This window comes from Nycticebus coucang, chromosome 11, assembly GCF_027406575.1.
Source record: "Nycticebus coucang isolate mNycCou1 chromosome 11, mNycCou1.pri, whole genome shotgun sequence".
NCBI classification, from domain to species: Eukaryota; Metazoa; Chordata; class Mammalia; order Primates; family Lorisidae; genus Nycticebus; species Nycticebus coucang.
In genome coordinates this window covers 99,375,515-99,393,428 of record NC_069790.1, presented here as the reverse complement: position 1 = coordinate 99,393,428, position 17,914 = coordinate 99,375,515, and the positions used below count along the sequence as shown (strand labels likewise).

Genomic DNA, 17,914 nt, shown 5'->3' with positions numbered 1-17,914 from the left:
GTCACTATGACTAGGTCAGACACAAGAAGAGAATAGACCCAAGAGAATAAATAACAATTATAACAGGAAGAGAAAGTGACATAATATTCTGCATAAGGAGGGCAGGGTAGTTACGAAGAACATACAATTGCTTTGGGGAGATCTATCATATGGCTCTAGAGAGAAAAGGTTTCTGAGTGCTAAAGGATTCCGTGATAAAGGATCTTTCTTCCTTACCAAATTGGATAGAAGGGAGCAGACCCTAGCTCTAAACATAGTGAAATAAGGCCCTTTAATTCCATGCCATCCACACGGCTTGATGCCCACTCAGGCATGAAAGAGCTCACCAAATAATGTTTTCTTTAGTTAGTTTATTACTGGTCCTTGGATGGCAATTAAGATATTAAATCTTAATCTTGATATCATTATCAAAGATTTAAAAATACCCATATCCTGAAGAAAACATTTCCAGTTGTGTAGAGAGTTGATAATACATATCTCAATCCTAATATTCGTCTATAAAAAAGGTTTGCTTTGGAGGCTTATGTTCCTCCTGTTTAAACAGCCTTGGACTAGAAGAATTTTCTTCAAAGGAGAAAAAGCCTTGAAATAAGGTAATAGCAAACTAAGTATTAGGGTAAATAATGTAAATACTGGTATGGCTGTACCAGTGGCATTCTAACAGCTGCTGCTAGGATCCCTTCAGATTATAGATGAACCAAATGAGCCAATGTATTTGCATTGTATGGCCACATCCAAAGTGGAACAGTCTACAGTGTAGTAGACTGCTGCCCCAGGATCCCCTCCTTTAACACACGCTGTTGCCAGAGTGGATGGCTGTGGGTCTTGCTCAGGCAGAGCCTGCTAGATGGGACAGCCTATTCCTGCGCAGCTCTAAACTCAGTGTATGCCAACAGAGAAAGGCAGAGTGGTGCCCTACAGCTGCTGCAGCCTATCTTTCTCCTATACAAGGTCACTCACTATCCCCTTTTTTGCACTTGTTGGCAATCACTTCATTTCTGTAGGAAAGGGACAAGGAGAAGAAAAACTAACTGATTATAATGGTATATTACAGGGGACTACCTTTTAGCACCTGAACCACAATGAAAAAATGAGGAGCAGTACTTTGAGACGTTGCCGAAGTCTGTTATTAAAATAAGGATAGGAAATAAAAAGAAAGGTGGTTTCTGTTCCTCTGATTCTCAGCTCCTAGTAATACTCAGGAAGCAAAGTGTGTGGTATTAAGGCCATTTGCAAAAACAGATCAGCTGACGCAGGATACAAAATGTTTTCTGCAAAACTGACCTTAAACCTTGCCCTGTCCTTCTCCTATGAGTTTTAGGTAAAATCTTTTTATCATCTTAGCTCCAGGTTGACCTGCAGGTGAGGCTTAGCCAAGCCCTTTCATCTTGGGAAAGCAGGGAGGAGAGGGGATGGGAGTGGCAGACATTGCTGGGTATGGCTGGGGCCATTTGCACTACTGTGAATCAAGGTTGGCCTAGACAGAAGGCGCGAGGGAGGAGGTGCAGCTGCTGATGGCTCAGACAGCTTGGACCTGTCCAGGCAAACAAGCCGCTCAAGTGCAAGAACAGCCAGCCAAGTAGGCAGAGCACAAATAAGGACTTAAAGCTTGAAATATCTGACAAGATACGGAGGGAGGGTAGGAAGCTGTCTGGGATTTCAACTGGTGTCTGGCCTTTCCTGTTCCTGCTAAGTCAGGCTCTTCTGCTACCAGTCATGGGATGTGATGCTCAGGAACTGGTGGGATGGATGCAGGCGAGCATTCCTTGAACTAGAATGTTTAAAAACCATCATCTCTGGTAACAAACTACAGAGAAGGCTGTGGATTGTTCACTGCTATCCCCCAAAGCAAAATTGAACCTGTCCACAGATACATCTGTCTTCCCTCCATGTTTCTGTGCACAGTTAAGATGCAGTGTGCTTCATGTGGGTGGGTGGGTAGGAAGCTGCACAACTAACTGCGTGATGTGGGAGTTCTGTCTTAGAACTAACAAGGAGGGTGACACCAGTGCTCCACTGTCCTACTCTCCTTGGGGACAGGGAGGCCAGCTATGCACTGTTCAGGAAGGACAAGTGCTACTTCAGCTCCTCTGGTGAAGACTTAGACCATACCTCTCAGCCCTATGTGAATATTACCAGCATTGAGGGAGCTATTAAAAAGATCAATCTCTAGGGATGATGACAGGACTTTGATACACTTTGAAGGAGAATTGGTACACCTAGGATAAGAACCTCTGGCTCTACACTTAAGACAGAGAGAAGACTCAGTGCCATACTGGCTTTTGGATAAACAGGATGGCTCTGTCACTAACTTCAGAAGCACTTGTACGTGATTATGCTTAAGCTGAGGTATTGTCCCTGACGTTTCATTCGGGTTCAGAAGGAGTAACTTCCAAGGCAGCTGGCCAGGTGTCAACTAGAGGACTGCCTGGGAAAAAAGAAAAACCTTCCTATTGAAACCCCTTCTATAAACATGTCACCCTCTTCAGAGCCTCAGGCAAAAAGAGAAACCAAGGAACAGAAAGGTTACCCTTTACTCCAAAGGGAAGAGTATCAGGTAGCATGTTTCTTTCTAACCACTACCAGCCATAGACTGTCCCTAATTAGTCATAGGTTACTCTCCAGGCTAATTTAGACAGAGCTCGAGATCACTATATAATTTAGATTCATAACTCATGTAAATGTGAGATTTCTGTCCTTTAGCACCGTGGCACTCCCTGCCATAACCCTTTTGTGGTTCACTGATTCACTACTACTATCAAGCTTATTTAGAACCAGTATAGCGACAGCACCTTGCCAGGTGCTGGGGAACAAAGGAGATGAAAGAGATTGTCCTTGCCCTAGAGGTGGTTAGCATCCAGGGACAAACAGTTATTATGGAGAGTCTGAGAGTGGTGACAGTGGAGGCATGTGCAGGGAAGCACTCTGGAGGGAGCAGGCCAGATTTGGGGGAAGCCTCTGCCTCCACCTATCCAAAGAGTCCCATGAAGAAATGCAGAGTAGGCATATGGTAGGCCTTGAGTTTTAAATTTTAGCACCTTGTTGGCTGCTTAAGGTAGCCTTGTTTGGATTTTAGATGTAGGCACATGACAGTGATGAGGCCAATGCTGACTCTGACTCTGTAGAAGACAGAGACGCCCCAGGCCCTCCTCAGAGGTGCAGGGGTGACCTGTGTACTTTTCTCAGGAAGGCACTGGCTGAAAGGACTGTCTAAGAGCTCCTGGGAAGAAAGGAGGGCAGCCAAGCAAGCCTCTGGTCTGGATGAGTGACAGGGGCATCCACAGGCCTCCCTCTGCTCCAGCTTCTCTGTGCAACTTACAGACTAGCTTAATATTTAGTTATAAATCACAAAGCCCCCTGAATAAAGAAGAGTTAGCACTCTCGCCCCAAATGAACAAGTGCTAAGCCAGGGTCCTAGGCTAGGTTGGGGTGTATAAAAAAGCACAGAAGCTTCTGGCTTGAGCTCCATTTAGTTAGGCTGCAGCAAGCTGCTGTTCTTCCCACATGCTGAGCAGCCAGAGCAAAACAGTACTTGGGAAATGGAACAGGCACTAAGGACACAAAACCACCCTCACATACATGCAGAGCTGAGAGCACAAGGACTCCTGCGAAGGAGGGAGGCAGAAACTTCAGTCCTCACTCCTTAGTTTCAGCCAAATCCCACCTGGTATAGAGCTTGAGCACTCCTAGATCAGCTTTCTTGTGGCATGTTTCATAATGCAGCTCTCTTCCATTGTCCTGGTATAGCCAGAGAGAGCCATAAGATGGGGCATGCAGGGTTGGCAGGTGACAAAGCAGGTTAACTCCAAGGCACAACAACTCTCAGGGGCAGTTACAGGGAAGCCACTCCTGCATTCAGATTCTAGATATGGGTCTAACTTGATCACTGTACACATCCTGTCTCCCACCTACCAAAAGTCCACATTGCTCCAGAAAAATCAGGCTTAAGTTAGACAAAGTCCTAAGTCAAACCTGATCTTCTAGGATATGGGACTCTAAATTTAACCTCCTAAACCAGCAGTTCTCAATCTTAGCACCTGGGGAGCCATAAAGTTTTTTAAAAAAAAATCTGTAGGCCAGGTGTGGTGGTTCATGTCTGAGGAGGGAGGATGGCTAGTGGCCAGGAGTTTGAGATCAGCCTGAGGCCCCGTCTCAGCCATAAAGTGTAAAATTTAGCAAGGATGGTGGTGCAGGCCTGTAGTCCCAGCTACTCAGGAGACTGAGACAGAAGGACCACTTTAGCCCAGGAGCTATGACCTATGATGACACCACTCAGGAGACTGAGACAGGAAGACCACGTTAGCTCTGGAGCTATGACCTATGATAACACCACTGCATTCTAGACCTGGGTGACAGAGAAGACCCTGTCTCAAGAAATAAACAAAAATCTCAAACAAAAAAATACATCTACCCAACAAAACAAACTCATTTGTATCATTTTTTTTTGGAAAAAAAAGCAGCAAGTTTATTGAAGTAACAAAAGAAGCAGAAGGGAGGCTTGCTCTATAAGCAGAGCAGCAACTGTCTCTCACAGCAAATGAGTAGCTCATTTGTTTTATTAAGAAAACTTCTATAACATGAAAAATGTGAAACACTGGAAATAGAATATTAATGAACTCCCATATACCCATCAGTCAGATCCAACAGTTACCAAAGTTGTCATATTTGCTTTATCTATAGCCCCCTTTTCTTTGGGGAATTATTTTTTTGGGGGGCGGAATTACAGCTTAGACATGATGCCATTTCAACCTTTCATACTTCAGTATGCATCTCTAAAAATCACAGTCATTTTCTTATATAACTAGAGTGCTGTTATCACACCGACCAAAATTAACAAAGTTGTTCTTTGGTTAATATGCCTGGGTTAATATACCTTTAACTTATAACAAAATAAAAAGCTGGTGCTTGATTAAGCCAGAATCTTTGGAGAGAGGCCCCGGCATTAGCTACCCTGTCCCATGATTCCAATGTGCAGCCAGGGTTGAGAACCATTTGCTCTGATAAATCTAGCATCTTGCGATGGGGTATGAAGCAAGCTCCATGAATGTCCTCTAGCCCCGATCACATGATAGTACAACATAAAAAGGCCAAGGAAAACGTGACAAGCCACAGATAGGATGAAGAGAAGGAAAACAAAAGCATTAAAAAGTCAGCAAAGCACTGAACTGAGGAGTCCTTTGTACACTGCAAGGCTGCCCTCTCCTCAGGAGTTGAGGCCCACTCACTTGATCTACCAGATCCATCAAAGTTCTGAAAGGCCTGGAATGAGGGTAGTTCTCAGCTGCCCAGGCTGCTCCCAAGGCCCTCAGCACCTCTGCACTGAGCCACTCTGCATCATTCCTCCTATTTCTAGCTCTTCTAGCTTCTGTACACACTGTCTATACCGGCTAATATTCTGGCAAACTCTGAGCCTCAGCACCTGGTCTTAGGATTAATTTCATTGGCCTGTGTTGAGTGGGGTATGCCAGAACTTCTTGGGTGTTGGCACTAGCGTGAAGTACCACAGTCTTCAATTTTACTTATTTATTTCATTAAAAAAATAACCAAACAGGCTCGGTGCCCATCGCTCAGTGATTAGGGCGCTGGCCGTATATACTGACTGAGGCTGGAGGCTTGAACCCAGCCTGGGCCATCTAAACAACAATGCAACAACATTGCAGAATGACAACTGCAACAACAACAACAAGATAGCTGGGCATTGTGGCAGGTGCCTGTAGTCCCAGCTACTTGGGAGGCTGAGGCAAGAAAATCACTTAAGCCCAAGTTTGAGGTTGCTGTGAGGTGTGGTGCCACAGCACTCTACTGAGGGTGACATAGTGAGACTCTGTCTCAAACAAACAAACAAACCAAACAAACAAAAAAACAAAACACCAAACAAACAAACAAACAAAAAAAAAACAACCCCCAAATAACCAAACAAAACATCCTACAAAAAGATGAGGCTGTATTATTGTAGCTAAAAATACCTCTACTGAGGGCGTCTGCTCACCAGCTCCTCAATTAGAGATGCTACAAGGCCCTTTGTGAGCTGTGCAGTGTTGGCAGCTCCACAGGGGCTCTGGGAGGCTGGGGACAATCCTGGAGTAGTGACTACTGACTGCTGGGTGGAGAGGGGCTGGCAAACAGCCAGTGAACCAGCACGGACATCTGCACACTTTAGGTAGCTCCCAAGTCCCTTTTTATGGACCCACTACCTAATCCAAGAAACACCTTGCCCTCTTCTGCAATGGGGTCAAATGGCATCTTGGAAACTGTTCTTGGCTTCCCCGGGGTTCCCCCAGTGCAGAAACCACTAGAGGCAATAATGTAAAGCAGTCTGGCTGAGGGCATGTCTGTGGTGCTGGACAACAACTTGCAGTTGGTAAGTGGTAACTAGGTACACTTGAAGACTCTGGGTGGCCTCAGGAAAGGGCTGCTTAAATGCAGGCTGACATCTAAAGAGGGAGACTGCATGGAGGCATAGGGCTTCATGGCAACAAGGACCTCTTTCTATATCCTCTCATACCACAGGTCATTTAGTCTAACACACTCGAATGTCAGAAGAGTGTTGCCTGGTTGACCTGGCAATTCTGCAATCCCTGCAGTTCTGGGAAACTCAAGGGTTAGACTCAGCAACTGAATCAGATGTTCAGTGGGAACAGTGACAACTTCACAGATCTGCGATTTTCAGCACAGATCCAAAGCCATTTCCTTCTTTTCTTTCTGGGAGATACCTAGTATTAGCTTGACTAGGGAATAAGGCCAAGGCTGTCTGATTTGATTCAGGCATTTGAACTCCTTTCTCACTTCTTGACAGTATGTGTGGCCCTTATAAAAGAATTTGGAAGTTTATGTCAAGGGCATGAGGGGTAATGGTAAAAAAATAAAGGACTGAGGAGACACACTCATGGTATGGGGAAGGTAGAGATTTGTTGTAGAATCACTATGGAAATCACATTTTCATAGTGCCCAATGGGCAGGGGACTATCTAGAGTCCTACACTGTCCAATATGGTGGTTACTCTTCACATGTGTCTATTTAAATTAAAATGAACTAAATTTTATTAAATATTGTATTCCTTAGGTTCACTAACCACATTTAAAGAGCTCAAAGTCTACGCGTAGCTAGTGGCTACTGATTTGGACAGCACAGATAAAGAACATTTCCATCACACAGAAAGTTTTGTTAGACAGCACTGGTAGACTGTGGCTGTCTTCTCTCATCTCTTGCTGGCTAAAATGAGCAGTTTCTGAAACCCCTTTGAGGAAGAACTGAACTTAGAAAAGGTAGAGGGTACCACAATTCACTGCCCAGCAAGCCTCCTAAACATTTAGCTCAAAGAAGCTAAGAGTACCTGGGCACATGAATCCACCAGTGTACTAGGCTCACAGGTCCTAACCCTTCTTCTCCTAGCGCCTTGTCTGTGTGTTCACAGCCATTCTGACCTTTGCCTATTTTATTCAGTTTCTATTTTACAGTGTTTTAATTGATGTTTAATATAGCTTAACTTGCATGGCATTCCAAGCCCTTCACTAGGGGGCTGTTCACAGGCAGAAGCACAATTAATAGCAGTCCCCGGAAAATTATGGCCTGTATCAAAGTTGTCATTGCACCACATAAATGCTTATTATCACTATTGAATTCTCCAGCCCTGACACCTCCCTGTGTTTACTAGGTAGCAGATAAACTTCTATGTTGTGCCTTTTCTACTCTACCACGCCATTAGGACTAAATATAGCCCTTGTGTGTGTGTTTAGCTCCATTTAGCTGTGCTTTGGAAAACGGTGGGGGTGAAATCAGAGTTAATAAAATTAAAATTGCTGGAAAATGGGATCTGTTCCTCCCCCACTTCATAACCCCTTAAAAGACAAATAGATGTCACTGCTAACAAGATGGGTAACCAGCCTCAGCTACAGAGTGGGAGAAACTCCCAGGCCCTGACAAAATGGCCCAGCTGCCGAATCAGCCTTCTGTGAGAGTATAGGAAATGGGACCAAAAGCACAGGATGCTGGGATTTCAAAAGGGGTGGCCCTGTCTGAATTTGACCAGAATATAGTGTTTGAGCTGGAGTCCTACCTAGGGAATTCAAGGGCAATCCTAACTAGGTAATTTGACCTCCCCTCTACTCTCATAATAAAAAAATAGAGTATAATCCCTCACTCAGAAGAAAAAAATAAATAAAAAAAATCCCTCATAATAAGTTTAGCATTCCTGGGTCGTTTCCTTTGGGCTTGTCTGAAGCATAGATTTGGCATGAGTAGACAGCAGCTTTTCTATAATTACGTACCAGGAAAGGCAGTGGAAAATTCCAGGTCTGTCAGACACCTGTATTCCTTCCTCTCTGACATGCCTTCTTATCCTGTGTACAGTTGCCTTTGCAACCCTATCTAGGACGAGTCTCCTTAAAGAAAGCCAAGGCCCTAGATGACTTCATCTGACTTAGCCTCCTGTCCTTTTCTCACTAAAATAATACCATTTAAAGAGGATTCACTTGTTTACCTCTTCTGTCTGCCTCTGTCACATCACTTACTCCCTTTTATATGCTACTGGCATATTCTCAAATTATTACTTCAAGTGGATGATCAGGTGTTGGTGGCTGTTGACTGGGAGGCACTGTGGGGATAAAGGGGAGAGCAGTACAATGGGGGATGTGGAGACTTCAGCTCTATTGGGAATTTACTAAGTGAATGTGCCCAAGTAATTAACTTCTTCATGTCTCAGTTTTCTCAAATACTGCAAAATGTTTGGTTTGGACTATATAGCCTCTAAAGTCCTTATAGCTATAAAATGCTCCAATTCAGTATTATGGAGGCTGGATGCCTAAGTCCTTGGAAACTGAATGGGTCATACTCATTTCTATTTATAATCTGTTTATTATTGCTGCACTCAGTATTTTATGGAGAAAAGTAGATTTCTATTCTAAATTCTTTTAGCCAACAAAGGAAATGCTCTATTTTAGTTTGTTTGACAAGGAAATGTTTGTAACTAGATTGAGTTTCCCATATTATATTTGCTTTGCCTTCTTCCGTCTTTGCCTAAAAAAGGAGTTTCTAAAAAATCAGAAATGCTTTCTGTATGCAGGCATAGCAGGAATGAGGCTGCCTTGGCTGAAGGAAGAAGATGGTTTGTATCTTGAGCCCCAGTGGAGCAGGACTATTTGCCATCTGCCGCACTAGTTCCCTTGTCTCCAAAATCAGGCCTGGTCTATAGTTTGCTGCAAATATTAGGAGCTGAGCCACTAGCACTTCCCATCCATGGCAAGCCTTAAACCCTTTGTACTCTGGTTGCCAAGATGATCTGAAAGCAGGGGCCACTTCCCAGCTTAGGAAAAAAAAAGTGCATTAGGGTGGCGCCTGTGGCTCAAGGGGTAGAGTGCCGGTCCCATATGCCGGAGGTGGCGGGTTCAAACCCAGCCCCGGCCAAAAACCAAAAAAAAAAAAAAAAAAAAGTGCATTAAATGGAAATAGATTCTTCTTTTCTCTCCTTCTTGCCATTCCCAGCCATTTTTTAAAGTTTTAGTCTAAAAAGGAGGAAGACCTGTCTGAAAAAGCTGAGGAAGATGATGGAACTGTCAGGCTAGAATGGTTTATTAATGATCCACGAGAAAAAAACAATCATCCTGCTGGCAGCTTCACATGTAATTAACCAGCTTCACAGAGAGCTGGCTGCCTTTTCCAGGTCTGGCATCCAGACTGCAGAACTACCTGACATAGTGACTACCTGACATAGTGACTAGGTTTCTAGTGAGATCTCCCTACTGGGAGAGGGGCATCCAGAATAGTGACCTTAACCCACTGGGTGCTCAGGAATCAGGAAACATGACTGAGATGGCAGTGCTCCTCTGGAGAAGCCTGACTGTGTGCTGGGCCTGACATAAGAGGCTGCAACCTCCCTGATGGCAACCACCACCTATGGGAACTGCCACTCCCACTGGTCACCATTAACTGCCCACTCAGGTAAGTGGCTGAGCAGGGTTATCCAGTACGCTTCCAAATATTAGCTCTCTGCCAAAACTCTACACACGCAGGAGTTTCTGGGAATTGGCTCACTTTATACTATGAAAACAACTTCAGGACTGTGGAGGGGTTAAGAGGGTTGAATAATCACAATGGGCATGGTAGACAATAGTCCCTTCTGTGTAAGAACCAACAAAATTCAAAATAGGATGTATCAAAGAGAAGCAGGAACTGGGTTAACCAAGCTTGGGCTTTGTAGTTAATGCTGACTTCCCTTTAAGAGTTTTGAGATTCATTGAAAGCAGAAAGAAGGACGGAGGGAGGGGGGTGGGGCCTTGGTGTGTGTCACGCTTAACGGGGGCAAGACATGATTGCAAGAGGGACTTTACCTAACAATTGCAATCAGTGTAACCTGGCTTATTGTACCCTCAATGAATCCCCAACAATAAAAAAAAAAAAGAGTTTTGAGATTCAAAGAACCCTGGTCTTTTCACCAGGTGAGTGAACTAATAAGTATTTGCCATTTGCCATGCAGTTTGGCAGCTAAAATATCATTATTTGAGAGGATGAGGGAGCGCATTCCTTTCCTGAGTGAGAGTCAGAGGTGTTCCTAGTGAGTGTGAATGAAACATACACATATGTCCTCTCTGTTTGCTTGTTTCTGTGGTAGAGAAAGATGATAAAAACTCTACTTTTCACTCCCTGGTAGATAATAGAACCTCCTAAGAATAAGAGCTCTTTCCTCATTCCCAACTGCACTAAGACCTGACTGTGAGGACCACATATTCCCATATTTGGGTGTGCCAAAGCTATGACATAGAGGATCATAAAAGGAATAACAGAACCTTTGCACCTGTAGCAAAAATGGAGCCAATTCATAGGAGTCACGGACTTTTCACTCACCATGCTCAATTTACATTCTGTGGAAAAACAGATAACAAAGGCAGGCTGTGCCCTTTAGAAAAATGTCACATTGGAGGAGGGGGTGCTACTGGAGAAAGGATGGGTGAGACAGCAACGTCTTTCATGATGCCATACTGCCTCTGCTCAAGAGCACAACACATGTGGTGAGCTCCTCAAATAAAGTCACAGAGCCAAAAAAAAAAAGACCCCACAGCGATTTTCCTGTTCAATACTTGTAGTCTCCTCCTTCACCTAGGAGGAGGAGACTTTTACCACAGGAGCCAATTACAGTGTTATCCCCATTAAAGCAACTTGGAAATAGGAGTAACCCAACTACAAATCAACAATGTCACAGGCAAAGGGTGGTGGCTTGGTAGAAAATGGATGGCTTATGATAAATGGATTGGTATTGCCTGCCATTTTTTCTGGGGGTTGCTTTAATCAAAAACGGAAAAGGTGAATTGCTATTGATCTCTTCAACACCTCTCAACAATACTATACAAATTACAGAAACATGGGGGTGGGAGAAAGAAAGGAAGGGAGGGAGAGAGGAAGGGAGGAAGGGAAGGGGGGAAGTAAAGAAGAAAGCCTGGGCTATGTGAGGCTACTGTATTTTCCTGGAGGTTGTCTTCCAGTCACTGGGTGTTAGGCATGCTGGGGCATGCCTGTGAGGGGGGCATGAGGAGGCCTGCCTCGCACCTGGAGGGGCTGGGCCATGGAGAGCTGTTTCAATGCCTCCCTCCCACACTTCATGCACTGGTGATGCATCACCAGGGCCAAAGGGCATTTGGAGCCATATGATTTCTCTTGATGTAAGGCCAGATGCTTATATTGAGAAGTGCTGTCGATCCCAAGGTCTCATAAATTTTTTAAGTTGCCATCCTTTAGTGGTGTTGGCCTGGGCAGGGCTATCTCAACAACTGACTGTAATTCTAGACAGGAAAGTAAGAATCTAAAACTTCAAGGGCAATTTCTACCTAACCCTGCTCTTAGCTCACATGCCAAGAAAATATAGACAGGCAGAAAATAAGGCAAAACTATCTCATGATCTTTATTATTTTCAAGTATGATGTGACTTCTGGGGCACAGGCCTGTCCTTGAAAGACATGGCACAAATATCAGAGGTCTGGGCCAAAATGTTAAGAGGTCTGCTAGTAATTCCATGGCAAAAAGTATATTGACCATACTCTGGCAAGAAGACAAACTGTGTATGTAAATAGGTCTTATCTAGCCAACCAGGAAACAAGATATGGTGTTATAACAGATGGGTACAACAATCCATGACAGAAAGACATCACATTCAGCATTTTCAACTCAGGGCTTCGACCAAAGTAGACTACAAAGACAACTGAGGGAACATCTAAGTCCTCTGAGACAGGTTCTATTTAGGATATTCTGCTTATCAGAAATCAAATTCAGTACACTGCTTCTAACAAGGAAAAGCCAATGCAACAGACATATTTCATGGCAGAGAAAAGGGAATACAGACCAAAGTTAGCCCAGTGGAGGGAAAAAAAGGGTCAGATGTCAGAGTCCCATACCAGCATTATTCTACCAACTGGGTCTAATTATTCAGATGCTAGTGAAAAAAGAAACTGTCAGACCAGGGATCCCTTTCCAGGTCCTACGGCACTCTCAGCATGTCACCTGTGCCTAAAAGTGCCTCAGAAAACTCCCTGCTATACCTGAGTGTTCACTTTTCAGCATTCTCAAGGCAGGAGAAGGGTTAATACTCCCATTTTGCATCCCGGTGAAACTAAGGCCCGGCTGTCACTAGTGTGGGAGAATGCGAGCCCTTCAGAAGGCTCCTGGAACTCTTGCTTAGAGGATTCTCCAGAGATAATGACTCAGGGTGTAAATGTATCATTCTGAAATCAGTGATACCACAGTTTGCCAGTGTCCCCACCTTCCTCCCACAAATACCTGAAGGACTGAAATGGAGAGGAAAAAAAAAGTAAGTTACAAAGCTGCTGATGTGTTTAGAGTGGAAGTGCTGAGATTAGAAGGAGGAAGTGGTTAAGTGCACCCTGGGTGTTTGGAAATAGCCACGTCTACAGCCCTGGGAGCTGATGAAGAAGGAGCTCTGGCCTTCTCTGCCAGGCAGGCCATGAGACTGGCCCCCAACTCTGGAGGTACAGTGCATGATGATAAGAAGCAACTATTTAGCAAACACCAGTCTCCTCCTCCAATGTATCTTTCAGTTTCAAAAGTGACCCTATTCTAAAATTATCAAGTGGCAGGTGGCCAGGCCAAAAATCCATATCCAATCAGTAGTAATGGACTATTTGTTGCATGTCCTCATATAAGGCTGAAGCACTGCTATAAAAACTCTGGGTCAGTGGTTTTAAATTTATTTAACTAGAAAGGTAACAGCACCCCAGCACTGCAAGAACGTCCAATGACAAGACCCTTTTCGGGTAACCATTAAAAAGAATTCCACTGCATCACGAGAAGGGAATGAGTGAAGAGGAAGGCATAATGCTAACCTGGGAAGAAAAGTAGCAGCCATCCTGGTTCAATGGATAGCTGTTTTTGTTGTAGTGATCATCCCAAATGATTCTTCTTGGGGTTCGTTTTCTATCCTTTTCAGTCCTAGTTAACAGCTAGATCTTCTATATAGTTCCTGCTGACACTATGCTATCTTCCAACTTTCCAACTTAATGCAGATCAAAATAGCCCCATGGCAATCTTAGATTGCAGTGGTCGTGGTAAGACAGCATGAGGACAAAAAGGGGCACTGCTACTCCATGAGAGGATAAGGAAGACTGAGCCTGCCAGGATCTAGATAGGCCATCCAGGTAGCCTTAATTTTCAAGTTATAGCAATAAGGGGAAAGTAGCCCTGATGCTGCCAGATCATTCTCCAAATACTCCCATGGCAGTCTTGAGTTTGTGGCAAAGATACTCAAGCCATTATTCCTTATTCATCTATGAAGTATCTGAAATCCCTGGCTTCACTACTCCCTCTTGGTGATGGTAGGCCTTATCAGTCCACAATGAAGTCTAGAAAAGGCTTTTTTGCGTAGGTTAGGACTCAATGGCATTACCTCCAGATCTTTGCTTTTCCACTGAATGTGATACTACCTAACTTATAGGATCATGCAGAAAAAGAATCAAAGGAAGAGCAACTCTTTTACCTTACTTAGACTGGCCCTGAGGTAAAGAAAACACTCTTTTGTGAACTTAGATCAAGGATGGAAAACAGGCTTCCATGCAAGTGCCAAATCCACCCAACTGGTATTAGTTTAGAGGAGCCCTGTTTGAGAAAGATTTGAGCCCCAAGCTGAAATAGAGCTGTGACTTACTGGCAATGTCTGGCCTAGGTAGCTAGATTAAATGCGGGAGCATATGTGTATTTGCCATCACTGGCTTAAACAGGACAGATTTGGGAGGTGAAGAATACTGGAGAGGATTGTTCTTTGCTGATTCTAATATGAATGCTGCTCACAACATACATACCTATACTCAGCCTATGACTCTACTTAGGTATAATGTTTTGTCTATTATGAATTTCAAATCCTAGATTTTAGTTCAACTCAGAGAATGTCTGTTAATAATATGAATGAGGCCATAAGCTGCAGTTCACTGAATGGTTATTATCTATCAGGTTCTGTGTTGAACACTTTACATACTTTCTTTTCACAATAACCAAATACCTTTTCAAATACCTTGAAAAGGTACCCTCAAAGGCAAGGCAGTTAGGTTTAGTAGGGCTGCTGTACCGCACAATACTAGTCACTGAGATTGCCCTGGGTTTAGAGAGGGTAAGGATTGTGTCCTAGGGTCACACAGGAAATGCTGAAGCTGAATGAGAATCCAGGTGTGACTTTTCACATTACTAACAGAGGTTTTTTAAATAACCAAGAAGGAAAACTTCTACTACCCTTCCAGGTCTTGATGAGAAATCTAAGAATGAGCTATTCCTTTCTGACTGTGTGACACATGTTGTTTGAGCAGGTTAGGATATCTCTGCTGTTAATTCTCAAGCTTCCTCATAATCTTATTTCATGTACCACAGAATTTCATAACAGACCATTGGTCACTTTTATTTTCAAAATCCATTTAAGTTCAGCTGACCAGAAACTCATCAATAAAGCCAAGTTCATCAATAAAGTCAAGTATGGAACACAGGGGTTCTCTTCAAGTCCACGGCAACAGACACAGGGAGTAGGCATGCAAGAAGAGGGCAGGGTTGAGGCCAACTCATCCACCACAACAGTCACTCCTGTGTCCTTGGGGAGTCACATGTAAAACAGCAGAATGTTTGTATTATCCCGAGAACAAATGCAATCTGTAATATGCTTATGACTTGCTGGTGGCTCGGGTAGTCTTGCTATTGTATATTACGAGTTGTAGTATATAAAAAATACTGAGTTGAATTATGTAACTCCAAGGAGGAAATTCAGACAGTGGGCATGGCTTAAAATGCTTAGGACAAATAGAGCAGGGAGGCAGGAGGCCTGAAGACACTCCAAACATGTGAAAGCTCACAAGGCTGCATGGGGGTTTAGCTAGTATGTTAGGTTCAGAAGCTCCTCCGAAAACCGGTAGTAGGGAGGTCTGTATGAGGTCATCTTTAGTTTGTAAAAGAAATATCTGCTTGTCAGAAGATAATTCCAAATTAGGCGTTGAGAAGGAAGTGGACAGATTTCACAGTAAGGTATTTCACCTGAAATACAAAAATTCTCAGCCTGGGCAACACAGTGAGACCCTGTCTTTATAAAAATAATAATTTAAAAAATCAGCTGTGTGTGGTGGCACATGCCTATACTCTCAGGTGGCAGGAAGATCAATTGCGTTGGGGTGGGGAGCGTTGAGGTTTCAGTGAGCCACGTTAGTGCCACTGCACTCCAGCCTGCATGACAGAGCAAGACCTTGTCACAAACAAACAAAGAAAAAAACTGAGCTGGTTTTCCTCAGCCCTTTGTTATACATTAAGAATATTAGCTCACATTTTTTTTTTTTTTTTAGAGAACCCTCACCAAAGCTCAAGAAGCAGTGAATATTCAGGATGATTGAGGAGGTAAGAGAAAGCAGAAATTGCTACCAGGAGCATCTGATACTCCTGAATGAAATAAATGGCACCCAGCTCTCCTAGCACAAACCTTACCTCGGGGGACTCCAGTAGTCTCTTCCTCCTGATAACATTTTCTTATTTGCTGTGGGTCATAGGCCCTACATGCACATAAGGAAGGCAGTCCAGGATTTGAATGTGCCTGGCAACAGCTGTCTTCCAGAGGGATGGCTCCTAAAGAACCTCATTTAGTATAAGATGGATGGACAGCAGCAAAGAGTACTGAGTAGCAAGGGTTTGCAAGGCTCGGTCTCAAGGATTCTCACGACCATCTATGCACCAGTAAATACAATGGCATTCACAGCTCACTATCCTCATGACCAGGCATCAGTTTAGATGAGGTATAAAGTAAGTACTATGGACCTCTGTAGTAAAAAATACAAGAAGAAATCATGTTAGAGCCTTTCTCATCTTTACTCTAGGACTGAGCTGAGTCAGAACTAAAGATGGAAAGGAAAAGTAAGTGCCAGGATAGTCTTGGCACTGCCAAGGTTCTACTGCTTCTACTTAGGGGAAGAAAGTGAAATTGTCAGATCTAAGAACTATATTTCTTTCTTCCTTTTTCTGATAGAAATAACGATAAGAAAAACACATTGACCTGGTGGAGAAAATGTAAATGTCTCTAAAGGAAGAGATTATTATAGTAGGGAACAATTCCCTAGGGAGAGGTAAGAAATGCTTCTGCTGAAAAAGATTTTCTTCCCTATGATAGAATTATATCCTTGAGATCTTCCTACCTGTCCCAAGAAGCCAAAATCTCTTGTGGTCTTAAAGCATGCCTGTTCCACCCCTAATCCCAACAGTCAGCCTGGGATATAAACACTAGCCTCTGGAGGGCAGTGAAGCCTATCAAAACTACACCAGTCAGCATGTATGACATAATTATAGGTAATAGGATCTTGGCCAAGCCAATGAAAAATTATGCGCAGTAACTATTTCAGAAGAATGAATGTACTTCTATGCTTGACTGGCTATGAAAGTTCTAAGCAGAAGAATAGGGAAACAGCCTAGCTGAGCCAGCAGCTTTCCAGAGAGGAATCCCACCGGAGCCAGCACACTGTTGGCACCCATCAGCATATGCTGCTGAGTTTGCTTGGGGCAGGCCACCAGTGACTGGAGACTAAGCTACCTTGCAAGGGAGACCTAGCAGCCAGGTGCAAAAAAGGGCAATGGGACAGCATTTTCCATTCTAAATTGTTATCTCATCTCTTTTCACGGTGATGCCTCTTTCATTTACAGACTGGAATGGGATTCGAGGGCCGTCCTTCCAGAGCTTTTAGAAGTACTTGGCAAAGGCCAGGCGCTCAGAAAGGAAGGGGTTGTAGGTGGTAAGATAACAGTCTGGTATTCACATAGTGCTTATAGCCTGTCTCCAAATAGGAATTTGTTGACCTTAACTTTAAAATAAACTCTTCACCTCATTTAATAAACTAATCCAAAAAAGCAGAGGACAGGAAATATACCAGGAAGGGAGAGGCAGGTAGCAGATATTCAGAGAGTGAAGGAACACTAATAGTTTCTATTTGAACACTACAATGTTTTCAAAATACTCCTTTATACATCATTATCTCATTACCTTTAAACAGACAGGGAGACCCATGGAGGTCAAGGTCCTATAGTAAGTGGTAGTCAGGTCTAGGTTATGGACTTTTTCAACGTTAAGTTCCTGAATTAGCAGCTAATATGTCCACCCTCAGTACTCTAAAGCCTCCCTACCTCCTCTACAAATGGCAACTTTAGAGTGCATTCCCAAAGAACTATAAAGAAGAAAGAATAGGACTTATCCCCTAATCTGTAGAATTAGGTCACAGGGAGTCAATTAGTTGATTTAACAAATATCTATTTACTGAGTATCTCTTATATACTAGGCACTGGTTCAAAGACAAAATATGGTTCCTGTCCTTGAAGAGGTTACGGTCTAGTGGGGAGAGATGTTGGTCATAGATCCCTTCAATACTGTTGGGAAGTGCATGATAGATGCACCCACAGGGTGTGGTTGGGA

General features: G+C 43.6%; 2 protein-coding genes across 2 annotated transcripts in view; one reads left to right on the top strand and one right to left on the bottom strand.

Annotated features, from left to right (window-relative positions):
- The window catches only part of LRRC4 (leucine rich repeat containing 4), a 30,614-nt gene extending 14,746 nt beyond the window's left edge, over positions 1 to 15,868 (top strand). The window contains exon 3 of the mRNA XM_053553508.1: positions 15,810 to 15,868. Coding sequence (XP_053409483.1) covers positions 15,810 to 15,853 — 44 coding nt within the window. The 3' untranslated portion in view covers positions 15,854 to 15,868. The remainder of the gene's footprint in view (positions 1 to 15,809) is intronic.
- Positions 1 to 17,914, bottom strand: part of SND1 (staphylococcal nuclease and tudor domain containing 1) — a 486,203-nt gene that overhangs the window by 88,071 nt on the left and 380,218 nt on the right. The window lies entirely within an intron of this gene.